General features: G+C 44.0%; 1 protein-coding gene across 1 annotated transcript in view; it reads right to left on the bottom strand.

Annotated features, from left to right (window-relative positions):
- The window catches only part of RAB8B (RAB8B, member RAS oncogene family), a 55,949-nt gene extending 44,151 nt beyond the window's left edge, over positions 1 to 11,798 (bottom strand). Inside the window, exon 1 of the mRNA XM_058737487.1 lies at positions 11,594 to 11,798. Coding sequence (XP_058593470.1) covers positions 11,594 to 11,717 — 124 coding nt within the window. The 5' untranslated portion in view covers positions 11,718 to 11,798. The remainder of the gene's footprint in view (positions 1 to 11,593) is intronic.
- Positions 11,799 to 15,164: the final 3,366 nt, after the last annotated feature.

Below are 15,164 nucleotides of genomic sequence, written 5' to 3' on the forward strand. Positions count from 1 at the left end.
AAAGGAAAGAAGCTCACAATTAAAGCAGCTCTTCCTAGCACATCGCCATCTATCTAAGGCCAACAACATACAAGCATAACAACCAACGGCCCCATGTGGAGAGACAGTGCTGAGATGCTGGTATAATTAGTTCCCTTTTCACAAGAGAGTTGGATTCATAATTAAACTCTGTCCCTTCCTGCCCCCGTTCTGCTGTGCACGTTTGCCTGCTTCCTAAGGGATTGGATTAGAGGCCAGGAGACAACCCCAAACCGCAAGTCCACTGACCTCCCAGGGCCAAGAGGCAATGCAACGCATGTCTGCGTTAGCCGCGTGGGAGCTTGTCGAGGGAGAGGCTGATTTCGTCTTTCCGTGCAATACACTTCTCAAGTCAGTTTACACAGTTGTGACAGACCGTTGAAAGGCCCTGCTACTCCAGCCTAAGTGCCAACACACTTGGCCCCATGGAAAACTCCAGGACCCATTCTGAGAAGAGCAGGTTGTTGTGGACAGAGTGTGCTCATGGCTCGTCTAAGACTCATGTGACTGATCAAGTCAATTACTCTCTCAGAACTTTAGCTTCCTTGTCTAGAACAGGGAGATAGCAACTTCTGTCCATAGAGCTGATCATTGAGGAGTTGAACATGAGGGTCCCAGTGAGGTAGGCAACTGATACTGTCTGCTAATCTAACTGGTCTCTTGCATAAAACCCTCAGTGACCCCCGCTGTTCTCAGGACAGACAGTTGAGCGGGTTTAAAGGCCCATCACAACATGTCCTCTAATTTCTGTTCAACTTTACCTCCCACCTCACTTGAGGCTTCACCCAGACTGGATGTCCTGAGTTCTTCCAGAAGTTGTCTGGTACACCTGCAGCGGGGGAGCCCTCCTTCCCAGCACTCTTCCATTCTACCCAACTAAGTACTCCTTCGGGTTCTGATCTCAGCTTAGACGCCATTTCCTCCTAGAAGCTTTCTCTTCTGAGCTTTCACAACCTCTTATGTTTACTTTGGAGCCGTCTTCATCATTGTGTTAAACTGCCTGAATACTTGTTACTCTTTCCCCCTCTCAAAATTGGTGGACTAAATAAAGTTGCTGAAGGAGTGAATGTAGTGAAAATGAAAATGACTTTGTTTCTGACAGTAGTAAATGACTAACAAAATCTCTGCAGTTCTCACCCTAAGCTTTGTAAGCAACCTCCCCACCCGCGGTCTCTCCTTTTTACTGGTGAGAAAGCAAAGATCATGAGAAGAAGTTAAAAGACTTGACCAAAAGCAAATGGCTAATCAAGGGCAGAGATGCGTTTGGCCCCTACATCTCCTGGTTCAAACACTGAATATTTTACTACAGAATGTTGACAATGTCCAAATTTTATGCTATACCACTGGTGTCTTTTCATAGCAAGGGAACTGAAGGCAGATGATATGCAAGAGTAAAGAGACTTGACGTCTGAAAACTGATACCCAAAGCCTGGCTCTGGGTGACCTGGAGCCATCTCCACGCCCGCCGGCCTCAGGCCCCCCAAGCGTCAATTGGAAATTTAGCACCAACATACCTAAGCAGCAAAAAGTTTCCTACCTTTTTCGATTATTTTTCACCTACTTGACCATGTTTTATGTGAAGAAAATGAGAGAATCTGAAAATACTTTACGCGTCTCTTCTCACAGAAATATTCTTTACAACCTTCACATGGTTATTTTTCTGGTGACATTTAGCTTTATTATTCAAAGCAAAGCATTTTTTAAAGACAGGATTCAAATTCTTCCAGCAGTCTCCTTAGGACTACAAAAAGTTTAACCGATTTACAACATCAACACAGGCGTGGCTTGAATTAACTAGTGCCATTATTTCTTCCTTCTGTCTTCAAGTCATCAAGACACTAGTGTCCACCTGCAAGAAGAACCCTCGTCCACAGTCATTCACTGAAAGGACAAACCCTTTTTTCTTTACAGACACTACTTGATTTCATAGACTCGCAGGATGATGCAGCCAGAAGAGACTATGAAAACCATCGAAGCCTGTATCTGCCTTTCACAATGAGAAAACAGGCCCAGTCTAACTGTCCTTGGGGAGGGGCTTAAGCAGGGCTGATTGGAAACATGCACCAATTGTTTTTCAGAGTACTATACATTCTGCAATAACAGATAATTGGAATAAAAACTGTGATAAATCATATACTGAGATCACAACACAAATTTAAAATGTATTGAGGAGGGCACCTTTTGGGATGAGCACTGGGTGTTGTATGGAAACCAATCTGACAATAAATTTCATATATTGAAAAAAAAACAAATTTAAAACGTAATGGTATTTATCAAAGTTGAAGGCTGAAGGGCCAAGATAGAGACACCCCTCTGATATTATATACATGCATGTCTTAAAATTTGATTATAATAGAATTTTCTGGAAGTGAAAGAAATTATTTTTCTTGTCCCACCAATTTTTCATGCTTCTGTATGATTTGAAATTTTCAAAACAAAAGTAAGTAGACAAAATAGGAAACACACTCGCTCAAATTATTTTGTTTGTGGATGACACCTCATCTGTCACTGTTCGTTACCGGCTATGACTGAGACAAGCACCAATTTTTTACTAATGAGTTCGAAACAATGTAAGGAAGCAATGAAGTCAAAAGTCACTATTAATCCTCACACTCTTTTATTTGTTTTTTTTCAGAGTTTATTTACTTATTTAGAGGGAGAGACAGATTGCGAGCAGTGGGGGAAAGAGAGAGGGGAAGAGAGACTACCAAGCAGGCTGTGCTGTCAGGGCAGAGCCCAACATGGGGCTCGAACTCAGCAACCATGAGATCATGACCTGAGCTGAAATCAAGAGTCAGATACGCAAACAACTGAGCCATCCAAGCACCTCTATTTCCTTTTTTAAAGATTTTAATTTTAAATAATCTACACTCAACGTGGGGCTCGAGCTTACAACCCCAGGATCAAGAGTCGCACACTTAACCGACAACCCAGCCAGGCGCCCCAATCCTCACACTTTCTTTTTTAAAGTTTATCTTGAGAGAGAGAGAAAGAAAGAAAGTTAGCAGAAGAGGGGCCGAGAGAGAGAATCTCAAGCAGGCTCCGCACTGTCAGGGCAGAGCTGGACACGGAACTGGAACTAACGAACCATGCGATCAGGACCTGAGCCAAAGTCGGATGCTCAACCTACCGGGCCACCCAGGAACCCCCGAGTCCTCACACTCTTACCGGCAGAAGTTTCTAATTCCTACCCAATAGTTTCTCCAACTACTAACAAAAGCAAAAGAGACTAAAGGAGTAGCCAGAGAAACTGACAGGGGGAGGAGGGTAGAATGTTGTTTTCATTCTCTTCCCTCTCCCAATCCAACCCCTCTCCCCAAACCCTGGTAAGGGTGAGGTGTTAACGGAGACTGTACTGAGACAGTGGTCTGAATCATTCCAAAACTGAAAGAGTTGACTCTCAATAAAAAATTATTTTCCATGCCATCTGAAGATTTTATTCAGAGACCTTTAGAAAAGAAAAAGTAAAAAATTCTTTGTTGAAAACCATAAACAGCTACCCCATCCAAATTCATAGGCAGCAAACAAATTACAGTAGAGTTAGTCACAGATAGCTCACAATGCAAACTTTTTTTTCTTCTTTTTTGTGATGGACTTTGTGTTTTTGTGTATATGAGATTACAATATTGTGTAATACCTATTCCAGACAAATTTTGCACAAGGCCGTAAGAAACAAACTCTTATCATTCAACCTTTATTTATTTATTTATTTATTTTTATTTTTTTTATTATGTTGATTTATATTGAGAGAGAGAGAGAGAGAGACAGAGTACAAGTGGGGGGGAGGGGCAAAGAGAGAGAAAGACACAGAATCCAAAGCAGGCTCCAGGCTCTAAGGTGTCAGCATGGAGCCCAGTGTGGGGCTTAAGCCCACAAATCGTGAGATCATAACCTGAGCCGAAGTCGGACGCTCAACTGACTGGGCCACCCAGGCACCCCTTATAATTCAACTTTTAAATAGATCATCCTAAATCTCACGTCAAAACTTGATAATATATTTTAGAGATTGTCCCTCTACGTTATATATCAGGAAAACATCTATAAGTTATTAAAATAATTACTGCCAAGTTCTTTGCCAAAATATGCAAAATGTGGGGAAGTCATGCCAGTCTCAGCTCTGCCAGCAGAAAGCTATGCAACACTACACGTTGCTTAACTGCTTTGTGGTTGTGTTTATCATGATGAGGCAGGATTTCATACCTAACCCGGCATTTGCTAAGTGCTCTTCAGTCCTGTAATGCTGTCACAGGGCTGCGACTAGCACTGCCATAGCCTGTCTCTTAATGATAGCAAGACTAAATTTGATGAATATGAGGACATAGAGAGCTTTAGCATTTTTTTCCTGGGTGCCAAGAATTAAAATTCTGGGCTGAGGAAGGAGAGCTACTTGGAAAATGTCCCAAGGTTCAGCTACAGGTAAGTACCAGAGTGCCTAATTAAACTGATGCAGAATGCTACAGTCAACACAGCAAGAAAATAGGTGTTTCATTGCAGCCAAGTAACAGGTCGGCTGCAGAGAACAGTTTCCAATTGTTTCCACCACTTTATGTTGCTTTGCAACACTTCTTCCTCTAAAGACAATCAGGCACCTTCCATTAAGGTTCTTATTAATTCAACTCAAAATGAGACAAATCCCCAAACACAAAACCGAGCAGAGGAAAAGGACACATTTCTACATACAGTATATCCAATTATCATTCCAGGATAACATTTTCACTACTGAAATTTAGCCCTAACAGGATGGACCACAAATAGCTACCTATTCACTTGAGAAAAGAGACGGCAAATGTGTAGGGTAACGCCACCCATTCTCTCCCTTAGTCACCACCGCAGAGGTCAGGAATCCATCGGGCCCTTGGTCTTGGTGAGCTCAGTTAGGAGCTCAGAACTCCACATCTGGCAGCATGCCAGGGGGCCACTACCAACCAGCCAGCCCTGGCATTCGTGCTGACGTCTATTTCAGCCCGGCTCTGCATATGCCTCAACACACCATGCCAAGATATTGAAATGGGTCTTCAAAGAAAGCCACTTGATGACAGTAAAGCCTTCACTGAAGCCGTAAAAATGGTAATTTTTTTCTACCTGATGTAATTTTAAAGTGGTAATAAGAGCGGAAAACGTAACTGCAAACATTAGTTTTACTCTAGACGCTATGCCACTCTGGTGAGATACACAAGAAGTTCTATACAATAAATATTTATAATCATCTTTTGAAAAACAGAATTTGGCTTTATTCAACCCAAATGCCCAGCCTGGTTCCAATCCACTCGCTACCTTGTCATTCAAACAAGCGCTAGGCAGCATACAGACACAAACAGAGCTCCATCTGCTAATTAAAACTGGGCATGAAACTGTTAACAGGCATCTGTTGCATTGTGTGAAGCTAATGGGCAGAGACAAAGCTGAAAGCTCTTCTGAAGCAAACCCAGTGATGCCACTCATTTTCCATTTGGTATTTATGTCAGTGGGGGGTGGGAAGCGGGGTGTTAAACAGCTTATTATGGAGACTGAAAGATAAGTGATACCGTACCTAGTCTAAAACGTCCCTTTACGTTTTCTACTGGCATTCTTGAGTTAAGAATTCAGATTAAGCCCTTTTGATCTTATCTCAGACATACTGTAATTATAATACTATGGAAGGGAATAATAACCAAAACTCAAGCAATGCTGTAGAGCTCATACAGTGTTTTCACAATTCATCCAGCCAGCCATTCATTCGTTCAGTTGATGAGTCATTTAATACAGGCCTTGGAGATTTAAAAGGTGAATAAAGGCTTGATTCCTGCCCCTAGGCAATTCACAGCAACCCTGAAAAGTTGGTATAATATTATTAGACTCTATTAGAGATGAAAGAACTAAGGCCTAGAAGAACAAGTGACTCACCAAGGCCAGAACACTAGGAGCGGCAGATGCCAGGACATGAACGGATCGCAGACCCCACTGCTCCTCCTAATTCGCCGTATATCTCCCTAACACCAAACATGAACCAGTCCACTTGATCGGCTACTTGCATTTCACAAACTCCCTATTATGTTATGTTCCACAATATTACTCACCCCTGAAAATCTACTTCTCCATCCCCACTCCAACCCTCCCCTCATCCTGTATGAAATCTCTTTCCTGCAAAATATTCCCAATTCTACTACACCCAAGAGAGCTGGGCCCCAGATGGCTCTGTGTGCAGGCAGGCAGACCGAGACTAGAGCCAGCCTCAGGCCACGCCAGCAGCCCCCTGGTCTTCCACTTCTGGCTCCATGGTTCTTTTCAGATTCAGTTATGGGACTTAATTCACAGATCAACTGCTAAATTTGTCCTGGTCTTCAAAGGCTAGACTTATTTCCCCCTAAGACAATATCCAAACCTGTTTCCCTCCAGCTTTCTCAGTGGGTCCAGACAATGCCAGTGCTGTTGCCCAGAGAACCTCCTCCCTGATTTGCGGCCACATAGAACAGTTGGCAAAACTCTTTTTAAAGTACACTTATTCTTAGGACATATCCATATTGTATCCAAGACTCAGTTTCCCCACACCCATTCTTAATATGTTGGATGGCTTTTCCCATGCACTAAAACACTGATTGAGGAGGTAAATTTAACCCTTTATTATCAAGCATTAAGTTCTACTTTTTCTGAAATAGTATGGTTATCAAAGCTATCACTTAGATGGAAAACCTACTGACAGCTTTGAAAGAACACAATGACATTAAAATAAAGCTTTATGTACAAAATGTTCAACTTGAAGTTGCATGTTCCTTGCATAGTTTTGTTTGAGAGTCTGAAACCAAGGAAAACAACTATGAAAATTAAAATCAACTTGCTCTACATATCTGGATTATGCTTGGCCAAATGTTGATAACATCTTGGATAAAAATGTAAATATGACAAAGTTTGTTTTTCAATCAATAAGTCTTGATAAAAGCCTTGAATTGCTACCAACCAAAAACAGTTTTTAATTTGAAGCTGGGGTCGACACACTTTTTCTATAAAGGAACAGTGAGTAAATATTTTTAAGCTTTGTAGAACACATATGGTCTCTGTTGCATATTCTTCTTTGTTTTATTTTTTAATAACTCTTTAGAAACGTTAACAAGCATTCTTTGCTTATTGATGGCACAAAAGCTGCAAGCCACATTTGGCCTGGGGGCCACAGTTTGCCAAGCCCTGATTTTAGGAAAAGCAAATCCAAGAAAAAAAATGCACTGTTACAGAATAAAACATGGAAAAGTGCTCTGATGAGACCAGGCAGCGACAATTAACCAGCACACTGCCATTAACATGATTTCATTAGTTATTTTGCACATGGAAGGAACTTTAATGACAGGATGCACTTTGATCTCCCAATCTGAAACTATGGACACAAAAGAAAGGGCAAAGGACAGCTATAATGTGCTGAGTTATCCCAGAAGAAATTCCTCACAGAAAAACGCATGTGCAAAATCTAATTCCTCCCTGGGAAAGGCGGTGACTTGGATCTATGGAGGTGATCAGACTGATCAAAACTAGCAGCAGCTCAACTGTGAAAAGTGACACAGACTTGAACTTGGGGCTTCACCAGAAGCTCTGCTGCTCCCGGCTGCGTGATCTTGACGCTGTCAACTTCACCTTCGTGCTCCTATTTACAAGATTGGGGCAAGGGTATAAAGTAGATAATTTCTAACTCTTTCTGCTGTCAAACTATGACTAAACTAAATAATGAAACCACTCAGGAAATACCCTAACAGGAAGAAGGGGGGAGGGCAGGGGAGAGACAGCCAGGGGAAGACGCTCACGCTGTCCAGTCAAAGGACAGGGCTAGGTTTTCTCTTTCTGTTCCATCAGTACCTTGCTCAGGACAGGCCTTTCCAAGGTGTCAGTATGGCCTCATACGGATAATAAACTGCACCCACATCCCATAGGAATTAGGATGCAGAGCTGACTGTACTACTGTTTCCTAAGTGTCTCAATGTCACATTTTACAGACATTTAATTAAACATTAATTATGATTACATAAGAGGTTGGGGGGAGCTAATCGAAAAACTTTTTTCAGTTCTCAAACAACTGAACTGAAAGGCTGCTTGGTCCTAGGCACCGGGCCTATAATTTCAAGCGGGTAAAACATCCCTACGCAATAGTCAACAAATATTATCTGATACACTGAAGGATCCCCAATAGGCCAGGTGAGGGAAAATGTACCCTCCACCACCCCCAAGAGCAGAAAGGAAATGAGGGAAGCCAGGGTATCAGAGAAGGTAGCAGGACCTTAGAGAAGTAAGAAGAAAGTTCTTGTGTGTGTGAGACAACAGTATCTGTAATCAAAATGACTGTCTCCTTCCTGTCATGATGGCCGAACCACTATCCAACAGGGTCTAAGGATGGCAGATGCCTTTTTTAAAAAATGACTTCCACCTTGACAGAGCAAAATTAAGACTTAACGTGTATCCTCATGGGAAGAAACAAGCACACATACGTAAGTACCAAAGCAGGAGCGCGCGCGCATACGCGCGCACACACACACACACACACACACACACCCCTTGGGCATTAAGAAATGACTCTTTCCTGTGACGTTGACCTTATCAAGTTTTGTCAGCAAGGCTGTAGCAGAACCTAGGAGAAACCCAGGAACTTACACAATTGGGTACCTCAAAAAACAATTATGACTGGAAGGAGATAGACCACCAACTCTTACCTCAACAACTTCAGATCACCTGGGGATGGGTGAGGAGATGGGGAGGGGGAGTGGATATGGCTGTTAGAGATGTGGACACTCCAAGCCTATGTTTGTGGTTAGTTAAGAGTGTGTGGAACTTTTTTCACTAGAATGGTGTTAACATTCACCTTCTTTTCCCAGCTTAATTTCAAGTGCAAAGCATTAGGTTTCAGGTATACAAGTTTTCCTGCTGTTTGAAGGCAGTGTGATACCACTTCCTGTCGGGTTCTGGGGCTAAGTAAGAGGCATGGATTTCCCCTCCTCCACGTCAACTGAAGACACAGCTCAGAGTCTCTTTTAACCACATCCACCCCACAGAAAATATAAAGAGCAAGATCACATACGAGACTCACCCCATTTAACGTCTCCCTTCTGTTCTACACAGTTTCAGGATACTGGTATTCCTGCCTTCATGGCTGCAACCCTTCACCGAACCAATTGCAATAATAAAAAAAAAAAAAAATCCACACAAGAAAGATTCTAAGCCAAGAACATGAAAAGTAATTTTTAAAAGCTACTATCACAAAAGGAAGCAGATACTCTTAGAGGAAATGTGGAACGAAAATTAGGGCAAAAAAAAGGGGGGGTTACTAATAAAACTATTACAAATGAGCAAAAGTCATCCAAGGAGCTTACCAGAAACAGCATCAGCGAGACTCATTCACTTTCGACACAGAGAATGCTTCTGGGAGGGTCACATAGAGAATGGACAAAAGGCTACCCACTCCACTTGTTAGAAATTGTCCTTTACCATCTGGACTGCAATATGCATTCAACAGTGAAAAAGGTCTATTTGGGGTTTTGAAATTAGTACCAGCATCAAAAACTACTGTCCTTTGGTTGCTGTGACAGCTCCCACCAAATCTCTTGGGAATATACTTGAGACATGACATTTAAAATCTGCTTCCTCAGAAAAGAAAAAGTCCCACTCAAGAATGACTGCCAAGAACTTGCAACTCAAACTTCCCTAAGCCCAGACATCATAACATCGAGGGGGGGGGGGGGGGGGATCAGAGCACTCAATCCATATGAAAGAGGCCAGAACAAACCAACAAACAAACCAAAGAATTTTCCAGCTCTTAATTTTAAGAGCACTCTATATCCAAATATTCTTTTTTTAATGGTAAAGAATCCTTAAAACATACAATACTCACATACAATTATTACCATAGCACTAGCCCCGTAATAACCCCAGAAGTTCATGGTGAAATATGCTGTAAGAACCATGTGACAGGTGCTTAAGTGAGCTACTATTAGAAACCACAGACATCACCCAACCAAAAGCTAAGATTCTTAGGGTACTTAATTAACTGTAGCTATTTAATAAAGGAAATGATGTTAAGGTCACTTGTATAGGCAGCTTACAACCAGTTTTGGGGCACCTGGGTAGCTCAGTCAGTTAAGCATGTGACTCTTGATTTTGGCTCGGGTCATAATCTCACAGGTGATGGGTTTAAGCCCCACACTGGGCTGCACACTGACAGTGCAGAGCCTGCTTGAGATTCTCTCTCCCTCTCTGTCTGCCACTCTTGTGCTCTTTCTCTCAAAATACATAAATAAAATTTAAAAAAGAAAAAACACCAGTTTGATTTGCTCTTCAGCTTATGGTAAGTTAGAGATCTCTTTACCTGAACACAAAGTCTTGCCAGTACAAAAGTAGAAAGGACAGCTCCCAACCAAGATCAGGAAAAACTGAATCAATTGAAAGCAACCGGGGGAGGGGGGGGGGGGGGGTACAGTGCATGTTGTGATTCATTTAGCAAGTAATAATTAAAACCAAAGCAAAATGCATAGGAAGGCAGGCAGAATGTAAGATCAATTCCTCTGCTGAGAAGTTATTAAACATTCAAGCCCAAGAATTTAAAAAGTTGAGAAGTGTTGCTTCTTAGGCGATGGGTAGTAAAGGAGTGAACCATATTTTCCTGACCACACCATTCCCAAGAGTCACCAATTCTCTTAACACCCGTTAACACTCACACAACAATTTAATATCCTGTAGACATTATTCCACCCTTAGTCACTTTTTGCTCTTTCTCTGGCACTTGATCCGAAGGAAGAAGAGGGAGAAAATGGTAAGCAGTGTTTTCGGTTACTGCAGAAAGTCCTGTGCCCCACACTTTCCATTTCCCCTCCCTTTCCCATTTTCTCCGTCTTCTCTGTACACCCGCTCAACTGTACATTCCGCTTCCCCTTTTGCCTCCTGTCTCACGCCCAGCTCTCTTTTACTTTCTCCCCCACCTATCCTCACTCTGGCCCCCTGAACTGTTGTCCCCATCCTGCAATTTTGTTCTGCCCCTCCCAGGAGGAGGGATCCAGACCTCTTGCGGCCAGTGCCCCCAATCCCTCACCTCCTGATCACTCATTCCCCTGAATTCCCTTCCGATTGTCGGGTTCTCACCTCTCTTGTCCGTGATGTCCTCCCTTCTTTTACTTCACGTCCCTCCTACTCCCCCCAAAGCTTCATTTCCCCCTTCACATTTCCTTCCTCTTTCCTGTCTTTTAATCCATTTCACACCCACTATCCCCTTCTCTTTCTCCATGAGATTTCGTGTGTCCCCCCCGCCCCCGCTCCAATCACTTTGTCCTGCTAAGACCCTTCCCTGTCACTCCCCCAACCCTCTAATTTCCCCCAATACCCCCAGTCCTTGTTCCTCTGGTTCCCCTTCCTTTGCCCCCAAGTTCCCTCTTCACCTCCCCCCTCCCCAGCCTCACGTCCCCGCCCGCCCCTCTCCCTCACGCCTTCACCCTCTCCCACTGCCCTCGCCACCCTGCCGTCCCCGGGGTCGCCTCCCTGGGGCTCCCAAGCCCTCCTCCAGCCCTCTCCCCCGCCGCCTTGCACCCGCCCCCCACATCTCACTCCCTGTCCCCGGCCGCGGCCCCTCCCTCACCGATGGTGGAAATGAAGGTGGTGTTGAAGGCGTCCTCGGAGAAGCGGAATAGGAGGCAAGTCTTGCCCACCCCCGAGTCGCCGATCAGCAGCAGCTTGAACAGATAATCGTACGTCTTCGCCATCTTCTCGCTCCGGCCCTCTGACCGGGGAGCTAGAGAAGCGGCGGAGAGAGGCGGGGAGGGGGCCGCGGGCGAGGGGGCGTGTCCGCCGAGCCACCACCGCTCGCCCCGCCCTGAGACCCGCCCCTTCCCTTGGAAAAGGCCTGCGCGCCCCGCCCCACGCGGCCAATCCGAGGGGGCTTCGTCATCACCGCCCGCGTCCCAGGGCTTGATGGGATTTGTAGTTCCTTTGAGGAGTCTCGGGCGTGCCCAGCGCGGGCTGTCCGAGCAGCCCCAAGGGATATAAGAGGATCTGCTCGGGGCTCGGTGACCCGGTGGATTAGACGTTTCCACCCCTGCCGGGAAGGAGGGTCCCCTTTCGAACTCTGCGCGTAGTGTCGCTGGAACTCAAGTTCACCGTTTTCTTTGTGTGTGGGCGCCTTTCAAATCCAGACCTCGGAATCTGAGTCCCACGACTGCCGTATGTCTCCGGTCCGGACCCGGAGCAGAGATGCTTTCTTTGCTTCATGCTGCTGTGGCGCAGCCTGTGGATTATCTGCAGAGTGCGTTATCTGGCTTCTCCTGCAGTTCCTTATCAGCACCACCCCAAGCCCCCTCCCGCAGCTCCTCAGTTACAGAGCTCCAAAAGAATGATTGCCGTTCTAACTTGAACCTCAGCTGTGTTCTCTTCACGGCACACAGACCAGAGCCAAATACAATTGGTATTTTAGAGATCTGTTGTGCAGACCGCTCCCCTCCCAAGGCAAGAGGATGGATTAAAAAAAATCTGGAAATTGAAAATATTAAGGCTTGTGCTACAGGTCTATGTCCTATAAAATGAAAATCATTACGCGAGGCCCGAACTATGACGTTGGGAATGAGAATCGGATTTTGTCTTGGCTCAGCGACTCAGCTGTTCAATCTCTGCGCCCCAGTTTTCTCATCTGTAAAATGGGCATAAAACAAGCATTTCATAGGGTTGTAAAGAAAATTAAATTAAATACCTAACATAAATGTTTGTGGTGATAGTTACCTTCTTAAGCCCTCTCTCTCCATGGATGACAAATGAAGGGGGGGGGGGGCAGCATTGTCATACTCAATGTAATCCTTTATTTACTGTTTTAGACTATTCTATAATTGTTTTGTGGATGTATCATTAAGGCCTCTTTCATTTGCTACTGGCAGAAACCCAACCAGAACAAGTTCTCCTGGAAGGGAAGTTTCCTGGCTCAAGTAAAGCCACAGGGCAAGGAATGGCTAAGGAGGTCTAGGACCAGAGGCTTCATCCAGTCAGGGTTCAATCTCCCATCTCTTCTCTCTTCTCAGTTTTAACTTCTAATATGTCAAATACCTACAGATAAGACCCACATGAACAAAAGCTCTTCAGAGTACTCAATAATTTTTTTTTATTTTAGAGAAAGAGAGCGGGGAGAGGGACAGAGGGAGAGAGAGACGATCTTAAGCAGGCTCCACGCTCAGCAAGGAGCCCAGAGAGACGCAGGGCTTGATCCCACGACCTTGGGATCATGATCTGAGCTGAAATCAAGAGTTGGTGGCTCAACCGACTGAGCCCCTAGGCACCCCACCTCAATAATTCTTAAGAGGATAAAGGGGTCCTGAGGCCAAAATATTAGAGAACAACTGGCCTAGGCATTTACCTTAGATCTAAGGAAACACCTTATGGAAGGTTAGAGGAGGTTATTAAGGAAACCAGTGGACTCAACCATTAGTGGAATAAGGAAAACACTTGGGACAGTAAACAAGATGTCAGACTTTCCTTCCTTCCTTCCTTCCTTCCTTCCTTCCTTCCTTCCTTCCCTCCTTCCTTTTTTTTAATGTTTATTTTTGAGGGGGAGGGGAGGAAAGGCAGAGAGAGAGGGAGACAGAGAATCCAAAGAAGGCTCTGAGTTGTCAGTGCAAAGCCTGATGTGGGGGCCCAACCCACAAACTGTGAGATCATGACCTAAGCTGAAGGTGGACGCTCAGCCGATTGAGCCACTCAGGCACCCCGACAGCAGGCTTTTCTAAAACACCTCAAGTGGCTTGTGACTTTATATACAGTGTCAGTGATACTCCATTCTTAGTCTTGTGGCAGAAGATTTGGTTGGCCTTAGTATTGGCCTTCACCTTCCATGTAGAAAAAAGATGAAATGTGTCATTAACTCACATTTATTGGTAATACAGTACCCAGAGAGTTGTTGCTAATAAAATGTCTAGTTCCTAGAGCCTGCCTGATGGAAACAAAGGTCTAAGGAGGTCAGTGTCAGTTTCTGCCCCGTTAAGGGAAGGGCTCTGTCCTCTGGCACAGGCTGAGCCTCCTTGCCCCAGTCAGTTCTTGTGCAAGTCTGTGAATTTGGCTTCAACCAGGGCTAAACAAGTGTGAACAGCTCAGTTCTATACCTGCACCTTCATTCTGAGAAAGAAGTAGGAAAAAAAATCTTCAAAGACCAGTGAAATCTTTCTTTTATAAAATGTGTATTGATTTAAAATAAATTTTAGTCCTACTATCTGCATGCAACTGTTGCCATTCTTTTTCCGTATGAATAAGAACATACAGATGTGGTATAGAACTTAAGTTCGGAAAATAAGTTGGGGCACCTGGGTGTCTCAGGAAAGCATCTGACTCTTGATTTTTGACTCAGGTCATGATCTCACAGTGGTGAGATCAAGTTCTGCACTGACCATAGAGCCTGCTTAAGATTCTCTCTCTGCCTCTCCCTCTCCTGCCCCTCTCCTGCCTGCTCTCTCTCTCTCTAAAGAAAAAAAAAAAGAAAAAAAAGTTAGAGTTAAGAATTTTAAAGTCCCTAAATTTCCTTAGGGGAATTTTTTTAATTGATGGGAATTAAAAAAAAAAAAATCTGTCTTGTTTTCACTTCCCTGGTTTTTCTCTATTACCAAGTATATAATATTGGGACTTTCTAGGTGGTAAGTCTGTGCATCACTGTTGAACCATTCACAAATTTTGATATGTGGGCCCTATTTCAAGAAGAATTCAAATTTTTCTCTTTATGCATTATTAATTTTTAAATTTGTACAACAATGTTACTTACAGAACAGATTTGGTGGTAGGCACAGTACTATTATATCAAGAGGCACCTGGGTGGTTCAGTCAGTTAAGCGTCCAACTTCGGGTCTAGTCATGATCTCACAGTTCGTGGGTTTGAGTTCCGTGTCGGACTCTGTGCTAACAGCTCATAAGCCTGGAGCCTGCTTTGGATTCTGTGTCTCCCTCTCTCTCTCTTTGTCCCTCCCTACTCACACTCTGTCTCTCTCTCTCTCAAAAATAAATAAACATTAAAAAAAATTTTTTTTAAATCAGGGTACTTTGCTCAAAGGACTGGACGATAAGTTTATTTGTAGAGCTGAGAGTACCACGTGTAAGTGATCACTGATTGCCACCTAACATCTACATGGCAGCTTGACTTACAGAAATCTCGATGTCCAAGGAGTTTACTCTCTGTGGTTTTTGTG

The sequence above is a fragment of the Neofelis nebulosa genome, chromosome 7 (assembly GCF_028018385.1).
Source record: "Neofelis nebulosa isolate mNeoNeb1 chromosome 7, mNeoNeb1.pri, whole genome shotgun sequence".
Lineage (NCBI taxonomy): Eukaryota > Metazoa > Chordata > Mammalia > Carnivora > Felidae > Neofelis > Neofelis nebulosa.